The sequence below is a fragment of the Boleophthalmus pectinirostris genome, unplaced genomic scaffold (assembly GCF_026225935.1).
Source record: "Boleophthalmus pectinirostris isolate CB_2022bp ecotype Guang Dong unplaced genomic scaffold, ASM2622593v1 HiC_scaffold_10, whole genome shotgun sequence".
In the NCBI taxonomy this organism is placed as follows: Eukaryota; Metazoa; Chordata; class Actinopteri; order Gobiiformes; family Gobiidae; genus Boleophthalmus; species Boleophthalmus pectinirostris.
In genome coordinates this window covers 34,982,452-35,005,926 of record NW_026570971.1, presented here as the reverse complement: position 1 = coordinate 35,005,926, position 23,475 = coordinate 34,982,452, and the positions used below count along the sequence as shown (strand labels likewise).

General features: G+C 43.7%; 1 protein-coding gene across 2 annotated transcripts in view; it reads right to left on the bottom strand.

Annotated features, from left to right (window-relative positions):
* The window catches only part of LOC110159963 (red-sensitive opsin-like), a 44,086-nt gene extending 23,113 nt beyond the window's left edge, over positions 1–20,973 (bottom strand). Inside the window, exons 1-3 of one of the 2 annotated variants that reach the window (XM_055157065.1) lie at positions 20,678–20,973; positions 18,468–18,751; positions 13,068–13,182 (exon numbers count right to left, since the gene is read on the bottom strand). In XM_055157065.1, coding sequence (XP_055013040.1) covers positions 13,068–13,182; positions 18,468–18,751; positions 20,678–20,876 — 598 coding nt within the window. In that variant the 5' untranslated portion in view covers positions 20,877–20,973. The remainder of the gene's footprint in view (positions 1–13,067; positions 13,183–18,467; positions 18,752–20,677) is intronic. The other variant, XM_055157069.1, reaches the window with a different exon arrangement.
* Between the last annotated feature and the right edge of the window lie 2,502 nt (positions 20,974–23,475).

Here is a 23,475-nt window from a genome sequence, read left to right as displayed (position 1 = left end):
AAAAAACACAAATCCTAACAGTACCCCCCTCAAGGGACGCCCCCTGGCGTCCTACCAGGCTTGTCCGGATGGAGAGAATAGAAGTCTGTAAGTAGCTGGGGGTCCAGAATAAGGGAGCGGGAGATCCACGACCGCTCCTCCGGACCGTACCCCTCCCAGTCTACTAGGTACTGGAAACCACGGCCCCGTCTCCGGACATCCAGCAAACGCCGAACAGTGAAAGCAGGATGGTTGTCAATAATCCGGGGGGGTGGAGGTGGTTCGGCTGGAGGGCTCAGGGGACTCGTGGAAACAGGTTTTAAGGAGAGACACATGAAAGGCAGGGTGGACATTCAAAGACGGGGGCAGCTTCAGTTTAACAACGGTGGGATTGATTATGCGCTCAATGACAAAAGGACCGATGTACCTGGGTGCCAGTTTGCGGGACTCAGTCTGAAGAGGCAAGTCACGGGTTGAGAGCCAAACCTCTTGGCCAGGCACATAGTCAGGAGCAGGAGAACGATGGCGATCAGCAAGCCTCTGGTTACGTGCGGCCGTACGGCATAGTGCAGCACGGACCTCCTGCCAGACACGCCGGGCTCGCCGTAGGTGTTTGCTGAATGGAAGGGACCGCAACATCTCTCTCCTGGGTAGGGAACAGAGGAGGCTGAAACCCATTGGCTGCCATAAAAAGGAGACATTCCAGTGGCTGAGCTGACCAAGGAGTTATGGGCGTATTCAATCCAAGGAAGGTGGGTGGACCAGGAAGCAGGGTGACGAGCAGTGACGCAACGAAGAGCGGACTCCAAATCTTGATTGGTCCGCTCCGTCTGGCCATTAGTTTGTGGATGATACCCCGAGGACAAGCTGGCTGAGGCTCCCAGCGAGTGGCAGAAGGCTTTGTAAACCTGAGAGGTAAATTGTGGCCCTCTGTCCGAAACAATGTCCTGAGGTATTCCATGTATCCTAAACACATGTTGAATGAGTAACTTTGCAGTCTCAAAAGCGGAGGGCAGTTTGGTGAGTGGGATGAAATGAACAGATTTGGAGAATCTGTCTACTACCGTAAGGATACAGGTATTACCTTCTGAAGGTGGGAGGCCAGTAACAAAATCCACCGCAATGTGCGACCAAGGCCGATGGGGGATAGGAAGTGGGCGGAGGAGTCCAGCTGGAGCACGGTGAGAGGACTTACTACGAGCACAAACGGAGCAGGCAGAAACAAAGTCTCTGGTGTCAGACGACATGGATGGCCACCAGAAGCGCTGCTGGAGCAAGGTCAGAGTGCGGTGGAACCTCAGGATGGCAGGAGATCTTGGACGCATGACCCCCACTGAAGCACCACCGACCTAGCTGATGGAGGAACAAATAGGCGGCCCTGAGGACATCCCTCAGGCGTGGGGTCACTCACCTGGCCCTCCTGGACCACCTTCTCAACCTCCCAGAGGGCTGCTCCAACTATACAGGTCTCAGGCAAAATGGGTTCCTCAGGAGAATCCATAGAGGAGGCGAACTGACGGGACAAAGCATCAGGTTTCATGTTCCTGGACCCAGGACGGAAGGTAAGGGTGAAATTGAAACGGCCCAGGAAGAGCGCCCACCGAGCCTGTCGAGAGTTGAGCCTGCGGGCGGAACGAAGGTAAGACAAGTTTTTATGATCAGTCCATACCAAAAATGGTTGAGTAGAGCCCTCCAGCCAGTGCCTCCATTCTTTCAGCGCCATTACAACAGCCAGCAGCTCTCGATTGCCCACATCATAATTCCTCTCTGCGGGGGTCAATCGGCGAGAGTAAAAGGCGCAAGGGTGTAGCTTCTGGTCTGAAGTGGAGCGTTGAGAGAGAACTGCCCCGATGCCAGAGTCCGAGGCATCCACCTCAACAATGAACTGTTCAGAGGGATCAGGATGGGACAGAACAGGTGCAGAACAAAAAGACTCTTTAACCTAACAAAGGCTGTCTCTGCCTCAGCTGACCACAGAAATGGTTCTTTCAAAGATGTCAACCTTGTTAGGGGAGAGGCAACTTTACTATAGTCACGAATGAATCTCCTATAAAAGTTAGCAAATCCCAGAAACCTTTGAAGTTGCTTTCTATTTGTAGGAGTGGGCATTCAACCACCACAGCCTGGATCTTAGCTGGGTCGGACTTAATTTGCCCCTTCTCCACAACAAACCCCAAGAAACTAACAGAGGACACATGAAATTCACACTTCTCAGCTTTAACATAGAGTCTGTTCTCAAGGAGGCGCTGAAGAACAAGTTTAACATGTTGAACATGCTCCTGGTACGAACGAGAAAAAATTAAAATGCCATCAAGGTAAACAAACACAAATCTATTTAACATGTCTCTCAGAACATCATTGATGAGAGCTTGGAATACAGCTGGGGCATTAGTTAATCCAAATGGCATTACCAAATACTCAAAATGTCCAAGAGGAGTATTAAAAGCAGTTTTCCATTCATCTCCCTCTTTTATTCGTACAAGATGGTAGGCGTTACGGAGGTCCAACTTGGTGAAGATAGTGGCCTCATGGAGGGAGCTGAAGGCAGAGTCTATGAGAGGCAGGGGATACTTGTTTTTAACAGTTATGTCGTTAAGGCCCCTGTAGTCAATACATGGTCTTAAAGATTTATCCTTTTTATCAACAAAGAAAAATCCCGCTCCCACAGGAGACGAAGAGGGTCGGATTAAACCAGCAGCTAACGAACTAGAAATGTATTCCTCCATAGCCTCCCTTTCTGGCTTGGAGAGGTTATAGAGTTTGCTGGTAGGAAGAGGGGCACCAGGTATTAAGTCTATGCTGCAATCATATGGCCTGTGAGGAGGAAGTGATAAGGCTCGGTCCTTGGAAAAAACCTCCTGGAGGTCATGGTATTCAGCGGGGACAAGTGTGAGATCGACGGGTTTGGGAGGAGTTAACACAGTCTGGGTATTGGGCACTGCAGAGTGGAGACAATTAGAGTGACAAAAAATGCTCCAGTTTACTATGGACAGAGTAGACCAGTCTATGTGGGGGTTGTGGAGTTTAAGCCAAGGGAGACCTAAGACTAATGGAGAGGAGGGTGAGGAGACTATGTAGAATGTGATAGTTTTCACAATGGTTACCAGAGAGCAGTAACGACACAGCACAGTTCGGTGAGTTACTGAGGCAAGTAGCTTACCATCAAGGGCAAAAACTTTCTTGGGCTCAGGTAAAGGGTCTGTAGGAATGTTGTTCAGGGAAACAAACGCAGAATCAATGAAATTGTCATCGGCACCGGAATCCACCAGGGCTAGGAGAGGGAAAGAGGTCTGAAGCCAGGAGACAGTACCTTTGAGCTGAATTCGACTGGAGGAGGGTCTGTGGGTGTGTGGCTCACCAGCACCCCTCCGGAGTGTGGAAAAGGGGAAACTTGCCTAGCTGTTCTCTCCCTGCACCTTTCCTGAGGCGGTTGTCTAAACGGATAGCCAGAGAGATAAGCTCTTCCAAAGAGGTGGTTTCATCACGGGCAGCTAGTTGATCTTTTTAGAGTGTCAGTTAATCCCCACCAGAAAAACTCCCTTTAAAGCTGCGTCATTCCACCAGATTCCTCAGCCAAGATTCGGAACTGGAATGGAGTAGTCTGCCACACTCTTGTTTTCCCTGGTGGAGATCTAAAGCCCCTTAGCAGCATTCGTCTCATAATCTGGGTGAGCAAAAACTCTTTTAAAGTCCGCAAAAATTCTGAATAACTAACACTTTCAACGCCCCTGCACCCAACATAGCCTCGGCCCAGTCAAGGGCTCTTCCACGCAACAAAACCCGTAATAAAGGCTACCTTGGAATAGTCAGTAGAAAATGTCAAGGGCTGGCAAGTAAAAACAGTCTTACACTGCAAGAGAAAACCCTTAGTTTTACCCAGGTCCCCATTGTATGGCTCAGGATGAGGAACTGGAGTTTCACGGGGAGGGTGTACAGCGGAGGCACCAGCAGAGGCAGCAATGGAAGTGGGGTTACTGGGTTGAGAGAGATTCTGGGCTGAGAGTTGATTTGAAAGGTGCTCCACCAACCTGGTTACGTTTGAAACTTGGAGTCCGATATTTTGATTTGATTCCCTGAGATCCAGTAGTGACTTGTGGTGCTGGCCAAGTAAATTTCCTTGGGTGGCAACGATCTTCTCCAACTCGTTGGGTTCTGCTGGGTCCATTGTTTGGCCAGATAATTCTGTTAAGGTGGGGGACGAGGGACCCAAAAGCAGAATCGGAACAAAGTCAAGTTTAAGCAGTTTATTGTACAAACACAGGCAGGCTGAGGAGGCAGGGAGCTGGCCAACTTCTCCGGAGGCAAAGGCAGACGATCAGGAGACACCTGGGAGAAAACAGGAGTAGGTAAATCCAGGACGAACAAGAAGCAATACGTGAATAAATCCAAGAGCCAGGTGACGCTACCGAACAGGACGGAATTATCTGGCAAAGTGGTGATGAGAAGACCAGGGCTAAATACTGAGGTAGATGAAGGGATTGATTGCAGGTGTGTCTCGTCTGCTCCGGAAAAAGCCAGCCACGCCCCCTGCCACACTCAAGCTCTGAAACAGAAAAGGGAGGGGGAGAGAACAAAAAACACAAATCCTAACACCATCACATACTTCTATCTCTACATCAAAGTTTGTCAAGGTGAAGAAGATCAAGGTGCTCCAGGACTGGCCAGCCCAGTCACCAGACATGAACATCATTGAGCAGGTCTGGGGTAGAATGAAAGAGGAAGCGTGGAAGACAAAACCAAAGAATCTTGATGAACTCTGGGAGGCATGTAAGACGCTTTCTTTGTTAATTACGTCATCAGGAATAGCAAATTGTATAAATCATTGTTGAACCGCATGGATGCGTCCTTCAAGCTCACGTAAGTCATACAAGATATTAAATCTGGATCTCACAGCACCACTACTTCATTCACTGACGTTATGCAACATATTTTTGTATTTGAAGTAAATTATATCACGATGCCACCGTGCCATGTCACCGGGCACCAGTCACTGACATGAGTGTGAGTGTGTGTTTGGAAAGGGGAGAGCACTTCGCACTGCAGAACAATAACAATAGGCCCTATGCACCCATGGCGCTCGGCCCTAATAAGGGCTGCAAATGAATCATGCTCGTGTTGAAATCATTATTTAATTTGTGAAAATACACATTTCTCAAATGTGTGGGATTTAGCTGTTTGGATTTATATAATAGTTTTCTTAATGTGTGTGTCATTACAGGTTTTCACTCTGCAGGACAGAACTTTCAACCAGTCAGACGTAAGGCCCATTCTGCTCTTCCTCCTCCAGAAGACGAGAGACACATCAGACTGAATGATCCAAGTCCACTGGGTCATGTCTCCACTGTCCATGTCCAGACTCACAGAGGAGGAGGAGGAGGAGGAGGTGCAGACTGCAGACCTGTGGGGCCTCTGGTTGCATCAGGCCTTCCTCCTGCACATTCTGTTTGCTGCTGTGTCCTAATTGTGTCCTACTGATATTGTGATGTTTGATTCCATGAAAGTTTAGTGTTTAACTGTCTAACTTCCAGTCCAGAAGTGCAACATGTGTAAAATGAGTGAAGTAGGTTCTGTTTGTCTTAGCTGAGGAAGCAACCTAAACATTCTAATCACAGAGGGTGTCCCATGCACTAAATAAATGTGGCCTACTATGATCCTGAACACAGTGTCAGACAGACAGACAGACAGACAGACGACAGACCGACGACAGACAGACAGACAGACAGACAGACAGACAGACAGACGACGACAGACAGACAGACAGACAGACAGACAGACAGACAGACGTACGCTCCGCGGGCCCATTCAAAAGCGCGTGCCTAGGGGGCGCAGTCCCTCACTCACGCTCACGCCACTCGACACACTAGACATTGCACATAGGAGTACACACACACACACACACACAAACGCGCACGCACACACACAAACACACACAAACGCGCACGCACACACACAAACACACACACACACAAACGCGCACGCACACACAAACACGCACACACACACACACACACAAACACACACACACGCACACACACACGCACACACAAACACGCACACACACACAAACGCGCACGCACACACACACACAAACATACACGCACACACACATGCACACACACACACACAAACATACACGCACACGCACACACACACACACAAACACGCACACACACACACACACACACACACACACACACACAAACACGCACACAAACACGCACACACACAAACACGCACACTCACACACAAACACACACGCACACAAACACGCACACACAACACACACACACACACACAAACACGCACACACAACACACACACACGCACACACACAACACACACGCACGCACACACACACACACACACATATATATCTCACAACACATCTTTTCTCAAAGCAGAGACGTCTTTCTTCATAAACTGACTTAAATACATTCCCGGTATAAATGTAATCCTTTATCAATTTAAAAATACTTTATTAATAATTAATAATCTCATCACTTTTTGAAACTTTAAGGTAATTTAGTCTGTTTTAGATGTATCCCAGAAATATCGCAGTTTTGTTTTGCAAAAGTTAAACATAAGTTTTCGTTTTTAGCCATAAGATTTGGATGAGAATTATTAGAATAACTTGGTCTGAAATTCCAACAGTTTGATTTCCCGTGCGTCATCTGCGTGGTACGTGTTGTTAGCATTAGCATTAGTAAAGTGTCTCGGTTGCTAGGCGACGGGGCGGCTCCGTGGGCTACACCGCTCACATTTGAGCTACGGTGAGGACTGCAGCCTTCACCGCGAAAGCTGCCGCCCTTCAATTGGGACACGGCTAATATGGCTAATACGAATAAAAAATAAAAAATAAAAGTCTATCGTAGAAATGACGTGTATCCGGTGGAGGTCACGTGTTTCCGGTCTGGAGTGGAGCTCCACTTTCCCCATGTGTCTGCGGCCACCTTTACCTCAACTCCTCACATCAATGTCAACACGGCCGAGTTTCCACAAGGCATAGTGTTCTCTTTTGGTGTTCTGTTGGCAAAACGATGCTCTGAGCACCAAGCATGTCTGAAGAACATCTTCCTTTTAGGCATTTGCTTTTGTTCAACACAAACAGTTTCGAGCACTGCTCTCACAGCGTCACACGTGCAGTACGGGCGGGGATTTGTGGTGATCCGCAGCGGTGGCGGCCGAGGGTCCGAAATGAGGGTAAAATGTCAAAATTGAGGACGCATAACAGAGGTCCGGACAGAAGGCTCTAAAACAGGACTGTCCGACTGAATTATGGACGAATGATCACCCTAATGTAACTGTAAAGACCATGTCATGTGTATTATTGTATTAATATTATTATTTATTATCTGATGAATTCTTTTGAATGTGAATTAAAGCTGTCATGTAAACGGGACATACTGTTGTGTCTGTCAGTAACAGGAGTTTTAGATCAGATTTAAAGTCTGTGTGGATATTAGATCCATACACGTCTGCGTCACTCTTCTTCTTTCAAACATTGCAATCTTTGCAAACTTTGCTCGAGACCAGAAAGTAGCTCTTGAACTTGCTCTGAACATTTGTACAGACACCAGCCTCATCTGTGGGATATTTCTACACAGACAGCGTCTGACCGTCCCCTGACTCAGACTCCAGGACTCTTGGGAGGAAAAATCTGAGGTTTGTGAAATATTTGACTCGGTACAAATGTAACGCGCGTTACAAAGCTTTTTAAACCGGGATTGAAATGGAGGCTTTTTCGTTTTTCTTTATACAAATTCACTAAAATCACCGCGATATCAGCTGCAATGAAACGCCGGAGGCACACCCGCGTAGGTTTAGACCTGGTTCAGTCTTGGTTTAGTCTTGGTTTAGACCTGGTTCAGTTCTGGTTTAGACCTGGTTTAGTCCTGGTTTAGACCTGGTTTAGTCCTGGTTTAGACCTGGTTTAGTCCAGGTTCAGTCCTGGTTTAGACCTGGTTTAGACCTGGTTTAGTCCAGGTTCAGTCCTGGTTTAGACCTGGTTAGTTCTGGTTTAGACCTGGTTTACCTGGTTTAGACCCTGGTTTAGTCCTGGTTTAGACCTGGTTTTTGGTTTACCTGGTTTAGACCTGGTTTAGTCCTGGTTTAGACCTGGTTTAGTCCTGGTTTAGACCTGGTTTAGTCCTGGTTTAGACCTGGTTTAGTCCTGGTTTAATTCTGGTTTAGACCTGGTTTAGTCCTGGTTTAGTCCTGGTTCAATTCTGGTTTAGTCCTGGTTTAGTCCAGGTTCAGTCCTGGTTTAGACCTGGTTTAGTCTTGGTTTAGACCTGGTTCAGTTCTGGTTCTACAGACATCTACAGACCTCCACATCTACAGCAGAGGACATCACATCTCACTCTAAATCACAAACACACACTAACACACCCACAAACACACAGTAACACACACTAACAGCAGCACACTCACACACACACACACACACACACACTAACAGCAGCACACTCACACAAACACACAAAGATTCACACACAAACACACTCACAAATGCACAGAAACAAACACACACCTTAAACACACAAATACACACAAAATATAGACAATGGCTCAACATATGTTTCCCCCTGCAGCGTCTATGTTCCCGCCCGCAGCAGCTTCAGCGTTGTTCCCCAACGATGTGGTCATGTCCAGCCCTGACGATGTCGTGTCTGCTCCTGCCACGCCCCTGTCTTCTGCTCCTGCCACGCCCCTGTCTTCTGCTCCTGCCACGCCCCTGCCTTCTGCTCCTGCCACGCCCCTGTCTTCTGCTCCTGCCACGCCCCTGCTTCTGCTCCTGCCACGCCCCTGCCTTCTGCTCCTGCCACGCCCCTCCCTTCTGCTCTTCTTGTTTCTGTTGCTTCATCTTGCAGATCTTTCTTTTCTTGGGTTTTGTCTTTTCTGAAGCACTAGTTCTTCCTTCTCCCTCTACTTTCTCTCTATCTCTCTCTTCTCCTTTTCTCTCTCTCCTGCTTCTCTTTCTCCCTCCCTCTTCTCTCTCCCCCCTCACTCTCTCTTTGGCTCCCTTTCTCTTATCTCTCTCTTTCTTTCTCTCTCTCTCGCTCTCTCTCTCTGTCTCTCCCTCTCTCTCTTCCTCTCTGTCTCTCTCTCTCTCTCTTCTCTCTCTCCCTCTTTCTCTTGACTCAATACTAGGTGGATATTCCTTTCAACTCTCCTGTCCTCCTCCTCTCCTGTCTCTCTCTCCTCCTCTCCTGTTCTCTCTCCTCCTCTCCTGTTCTCTTCCTCCTCTCTGTTCTCCTCCTCTCCTGCCTGTTCTCTCCTCCTCCTCTCCTCCTCCTCTCCTGTCCTCTCTTCCTCCTCTCCTGTTCTCTCCTCCTCTCCTGTCCTCTCCTCTCTTCCTCCTCTCCTGTTCTCTCCTCCTCTCCTGTTCTTCTCCTCCTCCTCTCCTGGACGTGTGGATCTTCAGTTCTTGTGTGTAAAAATGAACGTGTAACAGAACTTTTCTCATGTACTGAACCAGAAAGAACAAAATCCAGGTGGACGTGTTTGCAGTTTGACAGAGAGAGAGAGAGAGAGAGAGAGGGATGAAGGGATGAAGAGAGAGAGAGGGATGAAGGGATGAAGAGAGAGAGAGAGAGATGAAGGGATGAAGAGAGAGAGAGAGATGAAGGGATGAAGAGAGAGAGAGAGGGATGAGAGAGAGAGAGAGAGAGAGAGAGAGGGATGAAGAGAGAGAGAGGGATGAAGGGATGAGAGAGAGAGAGAGAGAGAGAGAGAGAGAGAGGCCTCCTGTTGAAGACCTCTGCCACAAATCAAATCTTCAGCTGGACTTGGTGATTTTCATTCTTTATTCATTTCATGTTTCTCTTTTTCACTCGTCTACACTGGACTTTTCAACACGTGGACAGTCTGAGATCAGCTTCATTGATTTTCATGTTAAGAATCACATGGACAATATGTTTTAGAACTGGGATTGTGTTCACTACGTCCACATTTGAAGCATCTGGACGAGAAAAGAGCACAGGTGAAATTCAACTGAACACAACACAAATCTGATATCAACACTTCCATTTCTTCCTGGTGTAGTCCTTCGTTAGTCCTGGTTTAGTCCTGGTTTCATTCTGGTTTAGTCCTGTTTTAGTTCTGGTTTAGTCCTGCTTTAGTCCAGGTTTAGTCCTGGTTTAGTCCTGTTTTAGTTCTGGTTTAGTCCTGCTTTAGTCCTGGTTTAGTCCTGGTTTAGTCCTGGTTTAGTTCTGGTTTAGTCCAGGTTTAGTCCTGGTTTAGTCCTGTTTTAGTCCTGGTTTAGTCCTGTTTAGTTTAGTCCTGTTTAGTCCTGGTTTAGTTTTAGGTTTAGTCCTGGTTTAGTCCTGTTTAGTCCTGGTTTAGTCCTGTTTTAGTCCTGGTTTAGTCCTGGTTTAGTCCTGTTTTAGTTCTGGTTTAGTCCTGGTTTAGTCCTAGTTTTAGTCCTGGTTTAGTCCTGGTTTAGTCCTGGTTTAGTTTCTGGTTTAGTCCTGTTTAGTCCTGGTTTAGTCCTGGTTTAGTCCTGGTTTAGTCCTGGTTTTAGTCCTGGTTTAGTCCTGGTTTAGTCCTGGTTTTAGTCCTGGTTTAGTCCTGTTTTAGTCCTGGTTTAGTCCTGTTTAGTCCTGGTTTAGTCCAGGTTTAGTCCTGGTTTAGTCCTGGTTTAGTCCTGGTTTAGTCCTGTTTTAGTCCTGGTTTAGTCCTGGTTTAGTCCTGGTTTAGTCCTTAGTTTAGTCCTGTTTTAGTCCTGGTTTAGTCCTGGTTTAGTCCTGGTTTAGTCCTGGTTTAGTCCTGTTTTAGTCCTGGTTTAGTCCTGGTTTAGTCCTGTTTTTAGTCCTGGTTTTAGTCCTGGTTTAGTCCTGGTTTAGTCCTGTTTTAGTCCTGGTTTTAGTCCTGGTTTAGTCCTGTTTTAGTCCTGGTTTAGTCCTGGTTTAGTCCTGGTTTAGTCCTGTTTTAGTCCTGGTTTAGTCCTGTTTTAGTCCTGGTTTAGTCCTGGTTTAGTCCTGGTTTAGTCCAGGTTTAGTCCAGTTTAGTCCTTTTTAGTCCTGTTTAGTCCTGTTTAGTCCTGGTTTAGTCCTGTTTTGGTTTAGTCCTGGTTTAGTCCAGGTTTAGTCCTGTTTTAGTCCTGGTTTAGTCCTGGTTTAGTCCTGGTTTTAGTCCTGGTTTAGTCCTGTTTAGTCCTGGTTTAGTCCTGTTTTTAGTCCTGGTTTAGTCCTGGTTTAGTCCTGTTTAGTTTAGTCCAGGTTTAGTCCTGTTTTAGTCCTGGTTTTAGTCTGTTTTAGTCCTGGTTTAGTCTGTTTAGTTCTGGTTTAGTCCTGTTTAGTCCTGTTTTAGTCCTGGTTTAGTCCAGGTTTAGTCCTGTTTTAGTCCTGGTTTAGTCCTGGTTTAGTCCAGGTTTAGTCCTGTTTTAGTCCTGGTTTAGTCCTGGTTTAGTCCAGGTTTAGTCCAGGTTTAGTCCTGGTTTAGTCCAGGTTTAGTCCTGTTTTAGTCCTGGTTTAGTCCAGGTTTAGTCCTGTTTTAGTCCTGTTTTAGTCCTGGTTTAGTCCTGGTTTAGTCCTGTTTTAGTCCTGTTTTAATCCAGGTTTAGTCCTGGTTTAGTCCTGTTTTAGTCCTGTTTTAGTCCTGTTTAGTCCTGTTTAGTCCTGTTTTAGTCCTGTTTTAGTCCTGGTTTAGTCCTGGTTTAGTTCTGGTTTAGTCCTGTTTTAGTCCTGGTTTAGTCCAGGTTTAGTCCTGGTTTAGTCCTGTTTTAATCCTGTTTTAGTCCTGGTTTAGTTGCAGCGTGTGTGGTGTCTCGGACGCGTGTCTTCCATAAAGAGTCCAAATACCATGTTCCTCAGTGAGTTTATTGGTGACCTTTCTAGCCACCCGACAATACACAGGTTCAGCACTCAACAGATCACGACGACGACGACGACGACGACGACGACGGTCAAGACTCTGTACACCTTCACGGTGCAACACCTGTGTGCACAGTTTCTCCCCCTTATATAGGGCAGCAAATGACGTAGCAAGCTACAAATAGCGCCACACAGAGGCGGGAGGTAGACAGGTGTAAAATGGCTCCAACACCTGGTTTAGTCCTGCTTTAGTCCTGGTTTTGTTCTGGTTTAATCCTGGTTTTGTTCTGGTTTAATCCTGGTTTAGTCCTGGTTTAGTCCTGGTTTAGTCCTGGTTTAGTCCTGCTGGTTTAGTCCTGGTTTAGTCCTGGTTTCGTTCTGGTTTAGTCCTGGTTTAGTCCTGGTTTAGTCCTGGTTTAATCCTGGTTTAGTCTTGCTGGTTTAATCCTGGTTTAGTCTTGCTGGTTTAGACCTGGTTTAGTCCTGGTTTAGTCCTGTCCTGGTTTAGTCCTGGTTTAATCCTGGTTTAGTCTTGCTGGTTTAGTCCTGGTTTAGTCTTGCTGGTTTAGTCCTGGTTTAGTCCTGGTTTAGTCCTGGTTTAGTCCTGGTCTCCTCCAGGTCCATTCGTTTCTTTCTTCATTAATAAAGTTCTTAAACGTTCCTAAAGCTTCACTTCACTATTTTGTCAATTTTTCCTTCCCTTCGCACTCGGGGGTTCTGAGATAAACTGCTGTAGCCAGAGCTGCCCTGGGACAGACTGACAAAAGCGAGACTGCCAACATCACACTCATACACCACATTCATACTAGGCAGTGTGGGTGAAGTGTCTTGCCAAAGGACACAACAGCAGTTTGCTTTAGAGTCACAGCTGTCCCACTGTTGCCCCTGATACTCCCAGAGATCTCCCATCGAGACCAGAGCCAGAGCCAGAGCCAGAGCCAGAGCCAGAGCCAGAGCCAGAGCCAGAGCCAGAGCCAGAGCCAGAGCCAGAGCCAGAGCCAGAGCCAGAGCCAGAGCCAGTCCTGCTTCACTTCAGAGACCTGCTGAGACCTGCTGAGACCTGCTGAGACCTGCTGAGACCTGCTGAGACCTGCTGAGACCTGCTGGAGTCACAATGACGTGGGGCCCAACTTGGTTTTGGTGTTTTTTTCCCACACATTGTTCCTTTACGCTCGTCTCTTTCTTGTTTCTTGTTGGTTGGTTCTTCGTCCTGTTAATCCTGTAAACAGAGTGGACTTGCCCCTCCTCAGCAGCAGAGGGGAGTGACGCTCTGACCTCTTTTTAGTGCTGGTTTTACCACGTCTTTATCTTGTTCAAAAACGCCCGTGTGTCCGTGTGACATCATCTGCTGGATGAGGAAAGACGCCGCCTCCTCGATATTGAAGTCTTCCTGTAAAAGCAGAAGCAGACGGGGCTTCAGAGCTCTGTTACACCTGATGTACTCTTCACATGCACAGACCTGCTGTCACTTCTGTCTTATTATTACTCTTACTCGAAGGGACTGGACCTGTGCAGAATATTTATCAATGTTGGACATTGTTAAGTGGCAATTTGGACACTGAAAAGTCCATCCAGAATGTTGAAACAATGTGAGCATAAGGACGGCATTTTTCTGACACTTTAAACATTGATTGAACTAAATAAATGGAGGTGTAACAGAGTCTCACTATACGACACTGTCACGGTATGAACCTCACGCTACATTATTTATTGTGATATCGTGGGAAAGTTCATGATATGGAGGGGAGGCTCATGATTAGGGATGTAACAATATCAAATCTCTCTGTATGATATTTTCAGGATACACATCTCACAGTACGATATTTATTGTGATATTTTGTGGAGGCTGTGAACAAAACTGTAAATATGCTAATTTTCCTCTTAAAATGCCTTGACAGGACATAATCCAAAGAACTAAGACTCAAAAGTGTTAGAAGTGTTATTTCTTCCTGAAATGGAGCAAAGGATCATGGTCTATGTAGTTCTCTCCAGAACTCTTCATTTAAACAAAGAGACTTGTAATTCGATATATTGTGATGGTCCACGATATTATAGGAGAACTTTGACGATACAATATCGCGATATTTCGGTTGTATCCCTAAAAGCAGTGGGAGCGTGCATGTCACACCTCGGCCTTCAGTAGTGCTCCGTCTGAAACAACCCTACTCCCTATAACTATGTTATGGTTATAAAAGCATCTTATTGTACAAAAACACAGTGTAAAGAGTCGTGCAGATTCAGTACACAGAAGTGAGGAGCTCTGGGGAGCTAAACCAGGACTAAACCAGAACTAAACCAGGACTATTTGTCTGACTGTCGGGTGACCACAGACGAAAGGACTGTGCCAGGGTCAGTGCTCCACACAGCACCGGGCTCAGCACAGCTGTCGCCCAATCACACTTTGTGGACACTCTCTTGCCCTCTCTCTCTCTCTCTCTCTCAAGTTCAAGATTAGACCTGGTTTAGTCCTGGTTTAGTCCTGGTTTAGACAGGGTTTAGACCTGGTTTAGTCCTGGTTTAGTCCTGGTTTAGTCCTGGTTTAGACCTGGTTTAGTCCTGGTTTAGTCCTGGTTTAGTCCTGGTTCCACTACAGATGCAGTTTGCTGTTTGGACTGGTTCACTCTCTGTCCAATCAGCAGGTCTGAATCCGGTGACGTCGTCGTTCGCTGCTAAAGTTCCTGGTGACACCAACTCAAAATCTGATTGGTTGAAGCAACAGTTTCATGGACATTTATTTAGTGTTCGAGTTCCTTCAGAGCAGATTGTGAAGGCCTCAGACATCTTTGACTTTGACTCTGCCTGGCAACAAGTGACGGCTGAAATGTGACTGGTCAAATGTTTTAATATGAAAATCCATGTGTAAAAGCAGCACAAGCATCAGAAAAACTCTGAAAGGAAGAGGACAGACCATTTGGAATGTTTTAATAATAATATCATTAACATCAGTCTGTGAGTCTTCAGCGATTTTTTTATGGCATCAGAGAAGGACTTGCAGACCCTGACTCCCGCCACTGTCTAAAAGTAAAGGTGCTATTGGTTATTAGTTAATTAATGTTATTAGTCAAACCATAATTATGTGTAATGTTGATCATTTGGGCCCTTGTTTACATAATGGTTACTAGGAAATAGAATTACCTGTAGTACATAGATCTCTAGCTACTGTCCTACCAGGAAGTCAAAAAAAAAAAAAAATAAATAAATAAATCCATAGTGTATCTAACCTGTTTGCTGTGCTATACAAATAAACTTGCCTTGCCTTACAGCCCTGGAACTGCTCATCTCTCCTGAAGAAAAGGTAAAAGGAGCTGTTCTGTTGAAAACTACCACCTCATGACATCACAGGGTGGAGCATTTAGAGCTTTAGAGATGTAGACAGAAAGATTTACTCAAACATGTCTGAATGAAACAAAACACAAGTCCAGGTCTGTATTTGATGAAGCAACAACATTACAACACGACTTAAAGCTCTGGAGAGTCCTGTGTTGTGTAACAGCAGCTTTAAAGTGTCTGTGGTTCAGATTTCAACACGTTTTATGAGTCACAAATCCACAGAGTCTTAAAGTTCAGCTGTAAAACACATGAGCTGGAATGATCATGTTCAGAATGTACAATATTATAGATCAAAAATCAGCTGGAAACCTCATGTAAGCTCCAGAGCATCAAAAATATCAAAGAACATCGTTGTTACAGGAAAAAGCGGAGCATATACTGGACTGCAAATCTCTGCTGACTTTACATTCTTCTTTAGTCTTATGAGACCGATTTTATTGTGTGGAAATATGTAGAAATACTGTACATATAAAACCATCCAAAAGCCACTTTTTATTACAGAAAAGTGCCCTGAGAATTTAGAGAACACACAAATCCACGGTTTCTAAAGGCAAAAGTCTTAAAGTTATTTGATTTAGTCAAATATAAAACTGCTCTGATCATGTATAAAGCAGCAGGAATAATTTACTACCAAGCAACAGTTGAAATATATTCAAAGAGAGACAAAGAGATGAGTTCAGTTTTAAAAAAGTAAAAATGAGAAGAACAGTTGGACAAATGAGTCGGGCTGTAACATTTATGAAATGGACTTAGTATAAAAATGTTCAAATATTAATCTTTTTAAAAACATTTACAAAGGCAACTTTTTAAGGACGTATCACCAGAAAATATTCATGAATTGTTATTAAAAAGGTATTTTTGATCATATATTATAATTAGGGCCGGGGATCATTGAGAAGCTGTTGATACGATACATGCCTCAAAACACAGGCCACAATACGATAAATCGATTCAATACGGTGCAATAAAAAATAAATTTAAATCATGACTGTGATACTAAAACTGTTTGTTAAACCACTTCTTGTGCAAAGTTCATATGAAACACAAACATTTAAATCATCAACACAGTGAAAATGTCAAATGTGTCGCATAAATGAGTTTCCTTCCACTGAACAAACAACAAAACTGTAGCTGTAACAAAATTATTTAGTAAAATAGACCAAAAAATACTCGTGGCGATATATCGATACAGCAGCCCACGATATCAATACTGTATCACATGAAACAATACGATATATCAATATTTCTGCACTTATAATTATAAACCTCTGTCTATTTGTAATGTGTGTGTGTTCTTGTTTGTGTGTTTTTTGTTTTGTTTTTCATCTAGTTTATCTAATGTCAATTGTCTAATAAATATCATGTAGATCAGACATTTGTCCCGTGATATTTGGCCTGTGAGATCATATCAAATCTGTATCAGAGCTGCTGCCGCACACAGATAAACTATAGAGACAATATTTATTTAAAATGTAGTTATTTTATATTCATCTTTTTTCTGGATTCAATGTTTAAGCAAAACTATTATTAAACATGTATTTTAATATGAAAAAGTTTAACATTACTTATCTCAAAAGAAGAGAAAACATGCAGATGTTGTTGACATTTTTCAGTAAATATTTAGTTTGACCCACGACTTAGTCCCAGTTTTTAATTTCGGCCTGTGTGAGTTTGACTTTGACTCTCCTGCTGTAGATGAAATACACTGAAAATATGGTCTGAGAGGGTTTGCTCAAATTGGACAAACAAATTTGACAACAATAACATGACTTTTTAACATTTCTCTGTCCAGCATGTTTAAATCTTACAAAGTTCATTTGATTGTGTCTGATGTGAGACCTGCATGTTTTAATCAGGTTGAGGAAACATGACTTTATTCTAATCTGTGGTGAGGCTCCTCCCTCTGGAATTCTCCTCCCCAAAACTTCTGGAGGGAAAATTCAAATGTAACAGGACACAGGACAGATCCAGGAGCAGAGACACACAGTGTGGAGCAGGAGGATTATGAAGCTGATCTGGAGGTGAGACTTTTCAAAGATTTTATATGTTTCTCTGGACTAGAATGTCGTCATTGTTAAAACATGTTTGTGGTGTTTTATTTGAAATTAGAGTTAATGTATGTGTAATGTATGTAATGTCCATGAAACAAATTGTATTTGACTGTCTATCTACAAGAGTGTGACAGTTGTACTCAGATGTGAATGTGTTTGTTCCAGAGTCGTCTACAAACACAGAGTGACGTCCAGAGCTCTGCTGGAGCTGAGGGGAAGTTCATGAATGTTACAGCTGATATTTCAGGAAAAGGAAGATGTTTGAGAACCAACAAAACACAGAACACAGATGAACAAAGTAAGTAACTCAACTAAAAATATTTTTTCAAAATGAACTTCCTGTTGATACAGTTATTGTGTTTCTACAGGGTGATGTGGCACTAGGAGACTTTATACCAGATGCCCTCCCTGTTACTGCGTTTCGAGGAAGAAAAGCAGCACATGGTGAGTTTTGTTTCTGCAGATACACTTCTAATGTTCTTGTGATTCTGTTCTGGTCCATTATAGATACTTTAAATGTATTTAAACATGTACAACAGAGTACATCATCAGAATGTGATCATCATGTGTTATTCTGTGTCCACAGGCAGAGACCAGAGCTTCTTCACTGGAATAAATCTTCACACTGTCCAACTCCAAACTGTGTGTCTCTGTACTTGTGCTCTTGTGTGTTTGATTCTGTTTAAGACAAAACAGAACTGTGGAAAACTAAAGACTGTTTTTGTTTTCTTTTACAGAATTACAGCAATTAAATTAAATTATACATACTTATACATTTCATGATAAGGTAACATAAGATAAATATGCATATTCAACATGATTTGATCAGATTTAATCAAAATGAAAAAGTGACGTTCATGTTCTGAGAAAAATATGTGTAGAGGGGATCGAAAGAAGTTTCAAAGCCTAAACATCATTTTATTTCATGCAACCGCTTTTTTATGCAAATCCAGCAACCTTTTTTTTTCAGTGTACTGTTAACTGTAGGAGTAGGATTAAAATAAACTGTACTTCTTCCTACTCCTTTTTTGAACTTTGAATGTTTTTAATAGTTTTGTTCTCTTTATTTTGTTAGTTTTTTTCTCTGTTAAATGTAAATGTTCTGAGAGACAGACTATATGTTGTAATATGTTCAATTAAAATGAACTCTAAACTGAACTCTGTGTTTTTGTTTTGAATCTTTTGTATCGTCTGGAAATCTTGTTGTATTTGTTTATTATATTGATGCCTGTTTGTTGTATTTTGAGTCCATTTGTTTTAGTGTGATATCTGTCGCGCTGTAGAGGATCCTCACCTTCGCAGACGTCTCAAACCAGCCGGTGAAGCGATGCTCTTTACAGAACTTGTCCAGAGAGGGCGCCATCCGCTCCCTGTCCCCGGGCTGCATCAGGTCACTCTTGTTGGCCAGGAGGACGGTGGGGACGGTGTGTCCAGTGTCTCCGGTCATTTTACTGTCCAGGTCTGTCTTCCACTGAGCGGCGGAGTCCAGCGTGCTCCAGTCTGAAGCGTCGAACACCACCAGCGCTCCTCTGGCCTCTTTGTAAAACACTCGAGACATGATCCGGGTCTGCTCCTGGCCTCCAAACACAAACCAAACCAAACATCATCTGTATTTGTACGATCTTAGTTTAGTTTATGTTTTAGAACTACATTTAAGAACGAAATATGTAGAGAGGAAGTACATAAATGTTCTAACTAAATCTGTAAAGAGGAAGGAGAGTTCATTTGTGTGCAGTGTGCTACAAGTGTTTGTTTAAACTTGTTTGACCTGGTTTAATCCTGGTGTAGACCTGAGTTAGTCCTGATTAAGACCTGTTTTAGTCCTAAATTAGTCCTGGTTTAGTCCTAAATTGGTCCTGGTTTAGATATGGTTTAGTCCTGGATTAGTCCTGGGTTAGACCTGGTCTTGTCCTAGTTTAGACCTGCTTTAGTTTTGAGTTAGTCCTGGTCTAGATCTGGTTTAGTCCTGAATTAATTTTGGTTTAGTTCTGAGTTATTCCTGGTTAAATCCTGACAAAGAACTGGTTTAGTCCTGAGTTAATCCTGGTTTAGTCCTTATTAAGATTTAGTTTAGTCCTGGATTAGTCTTGGTTTAATACTGGTTTAGTCCTGCATTAGTCCTGGTTTAGTCCTGGTTTGGTCCTGGGTTAATCCTGGTTTAGTCCTGGTTTGGTCCTGGGTTAATCCTGGTTTAGACCTGGTTTAGACCTGGTTTAGTCCTGGTTTAGTCCTGGGTTAATCCTGGTTTAGACCTGGTTTAATCCTGGTTTAGTCCTAGTTTAGTCCTGGTTTAGTCCTGCATTAGTCCTGGTTTAGACCTGGTTTAGTCCTGGGTTAATCCTGGTTTAGACCTGGTTTAATCCTGGTTTAGACCTGGTTTAGTCCTGGTTTAGTCCTGGGTTAATTCTGGTTTAGACCTGGTTTAATCCTGGTTTAGTCCTGCATTAGTCCTGGTTTAGTCCTGGGTTAATCCTGGTTTAGACCTGGTTTAGTCCTGGGTTAATCCTGGTTTAGACCTGGTTTAGTCCTGGTTTAGTCCTGCATTAGTCCTGGTTTAGACCTGGTTTAGTCCTGGTTTAGTCCTGCATTAGTCCTGCATTAGTCCTGGTTTAGTCCTGGTTTAGACCTGGTTTAGTCCTGCATTAGTCCTGGTTTAGTCCTGGTTTAGTCCTGGGTTAATCTTGGATATAAAACATTTGTGGATTGATGTTAAAGATGTTCTACAAAACATTTTGGCTGTGGACCCGTTGATGGACCTAAAGATATTTTATCTCGATATATTTCCTGACGGTCTCTCTCATGATCAGTGTTTTCTTTCTGCTGCGTCTTCTTCTGATGACTGCGAGAAAAATGATCACGATCTACTGACTGAAACCTGAAACACCGACCGCTGATCAGTGGATACTAAAAATCAGACAAGTTTATACAATGTCACTGTTAACGGCTCAACTACAGCTCAAGGGGCCGACTTTTGAAAAGAAATGGAGCCCAATTATTGACTTTTTCAAATAAGACACGTATGCCCTAATAAGCCTTATATAAATATTTTATTTAATTTATTTTTTTGTTGTTTTTGCTTTTTTTTTTCTCTCTTTTCTTCATCTAGAGGGGGGGGGGATTTTAACTTCCAACTTTAAAATGAAAACTCTTCTTATTATTATTATTATTAACTTGTTTTATTAATTAATTAATTAATTTTTGTATGCGTGTTTAGTTAAGTTTGTCTTTTTGTGGATGTGCTGTGTATCCAATCCCTTAAACTTGACAAATTATAAATTAAAAAAAAAAAAGAAAAAGAAAAGAAAAGTGTACATGTCTAGTCACTTTTTCTAACTATCTAGCAGTAAATCTAAAACTAGAAATTCCAGTTTTGTGGTAGGGGAGGCTAGGCTAGTCTGGTCCTGTGCGTAGCGACAATGTAAACATTAAAAAAAAAAAAAAAAAACTTTTTTTTTTTTTTTTCTAGTAAATTCTTTTAAAAACATTCGTACTTTCTCCACTCACCTGCGATGTCCCAGAACTGGAGCCTGACCACGGTCTTCGGGTCCCACTGAATCGTCTTTAACACAAAATCCACCCCGATGGTGCTTTTGTAGTTTTCACTGAACGCTTTTTTGACGTAACGACCCACGATGCTGGTTTTTCCCACGCGCACGTCGCCGATCACCACAACCTTGAGCAGATGATCCGCGCGCTGCTCCATGTTCACACCGAACTGTCCGAACCAAACATGGACCAGAACATCACCGAACTGTGCAGGAGGAGGAAGGATGTACGGCCGAGCGCGCTGAGGTGCACGCGCTCGCTTCTTGGGTTTTTTTTTTGTTTCACTTTCAGTCCGCAGACCTGTGCTCGTGCGGGATGGACTTAACCCTTTAGAGGAAACTGAAGGAACTGAAGGTGTGTGGATTTTGGCAGTGAAGGTCAAATGTGGACTAAACCAGGACTAAACCAGGACTAAACCACAAACTAAACCAGGACTAAACCACAAACCAAACCAGGACTAAACCACAAACCAAACCAGGACTAAACCACAAACCAAACCAGGACTTTACCACAAACCAAACCAGGACTAAACCAGAAACTAAACCAGGACTAAACCACAAACTAAACCAGGACTAAACCACAAACTAAACTAGGACTAAACCACAAACTAAACCAGGACTAAACCACAAACCAAACCAGGACTAAACCAGAAACTAAACCAGGACTAAACCACAAACTAAACCAGGACTAAACCAGAAACTAAACCAGGACTAAACCAGGACTAAACCAGAAACTAAACCAGAAACTAAACCAAGATTAAACCAGGACTAAACCACAAATTAAACCAGGACTAAACCAGGACTTAACCAGAAACTAAACCAGGATTTAAACCGACTCTAAACTAGAACTAAACCAGGACCTAAACAAAGACTAAACCAGGACTTCAACCAAGACTAAACCAGGACTAAACCAGAAACTAAACCATCCATCCATCCATTTTCGTCCGCTTATCCGGGGCTGGGTCACGGGGGCAGCAGCCTAACCAGGGACTCCCAGACTTCCCTCACCCCAGACACTTCCTCCAGCTCCTCCCGGGGGACCCCAAGACGTTCCCAGGCCAGCAGAGAGACATAGTCCCTCCAGTGTGTCCTGGGTCTTCCCCGGGGCCTCCTCCCGGTGGGACATGCCCGGAACACCTCCCGAGGGAGACACCCAGGAGGCATCTGAACAGATGCTGGAGCCACCTCAACTGGCTCCTCTCGACGTGGAGGAGCAGCGGCTCTACTCCGAGCTCCTCCCATGTGACTGAGCTCCTCACCCTATCTCTAAGGGTTTTTGGTCTCCCTTAGAGACCAGAAACTAAACCAGGACTAAATCCAATACTAAACTAGGCCTAAGCCAAGACTCAACCTGGACCAAACTAATTTCCAGATAAAGACCTGGTTTGGTCCTGGTTTAATCCAGTTTAAATTTTGGGTTTAGTTCTGAATCAGATCTAAACTAGGACCACACCAGGTCTAACCCAGGATGTCAATAATCAATAATCAATCATCAATATCCATGTAGAATGAACCAGAACATTATGAAAGACACAGTAGTGAAAATCCCTGACCTTCGTAACAGTCACCTCTAAAATCAAATGTGATAAAAAACAGGAGACAAAAGCATAAAAATATTTACTGGATTCTGATATAACAGTCTTAAATCTAGTTTACAACAGCAGACATTTAAACTGCACTTACCAGGGTTTATCAGCTTATCCAGACTAGAACAGCAGCACAAGCTCTTATCAAATCTTTACACTTGGTTTATAGATAAATACAAGCTCCATATGATCAAGCTCACACAGGAAATGCAACAATGTCTGTTTTACTAAATGAAAGACCCTGTACCTGATTTTTTTCCATGTATTTCAGTAAAAGGAGTCTTGTCCCAGTACAGATATACTGTATAAGCAGCTCTTGAGGTCAAAATACTGTATTTCCCACACTATAGGACACTCTGGATTATAAGGCGCACTGTCATTGAATGGTCTATTTTTGAACTTTTTTCTATAAGGCGCATTAAACAAAACACAACAGTTAGATAAGTCAGTCAAACTTTAACACGTTCACAATAACTCTCAACTTTGTTCAATTGTAACGTGTAAAAAAACTACTGTCTGAGACGCTAAATTGTTCGTGTATTCACAATAAGTCATAATAGTTGAAACAGTTGGGTGATTCTGGCGTCCAGCACACCCACATCCCTCTCGTCATTATCCGAGTCAGTGTGGTTACTGTTCCCTGGAGTTCAGTTCAGTGATGATTCTGGTCTTGGTGAAAGCTCGGACCACAGTTGATCCTGATCTTTAGCCCGGGCGTCCATGATCCGTTGGCAGATCGTGGTGTAAGTGTCTCGGCGCTGTCTCTCTGTCTTGGTGAATGTGTGTTCTCCTCCTCTCATCCACTGCTCCCACGCAGCTCGCACTTTCACTTTAGAACAGTCTTGAGTTTAAAGTGGGCGTTATGAGCGTGTCTCTTGACAGGTGCATTTTGATATTAAAAGGAATCACAGTCTGTATTACTCCTGATGCTCCTGACTACGGGAGCCGTAATGCTGCAAGTGGAGCGGCTTTGTACTTTACTAAAGTCGTACTAAGACACAACAATAAATTCATATATACAACGCTCTGGATTATAAGGCGCACAGTTGTTTTTTGATTAAATTAAATGCTTTTAAGTGCACCCTATAGTGCGGAAAATACGGTAAGTCTCCTGCAAACTGTCAGCATCTAAGGAAGTGCACATTAGCATGATAGTTGTAGTTGTTAGTTT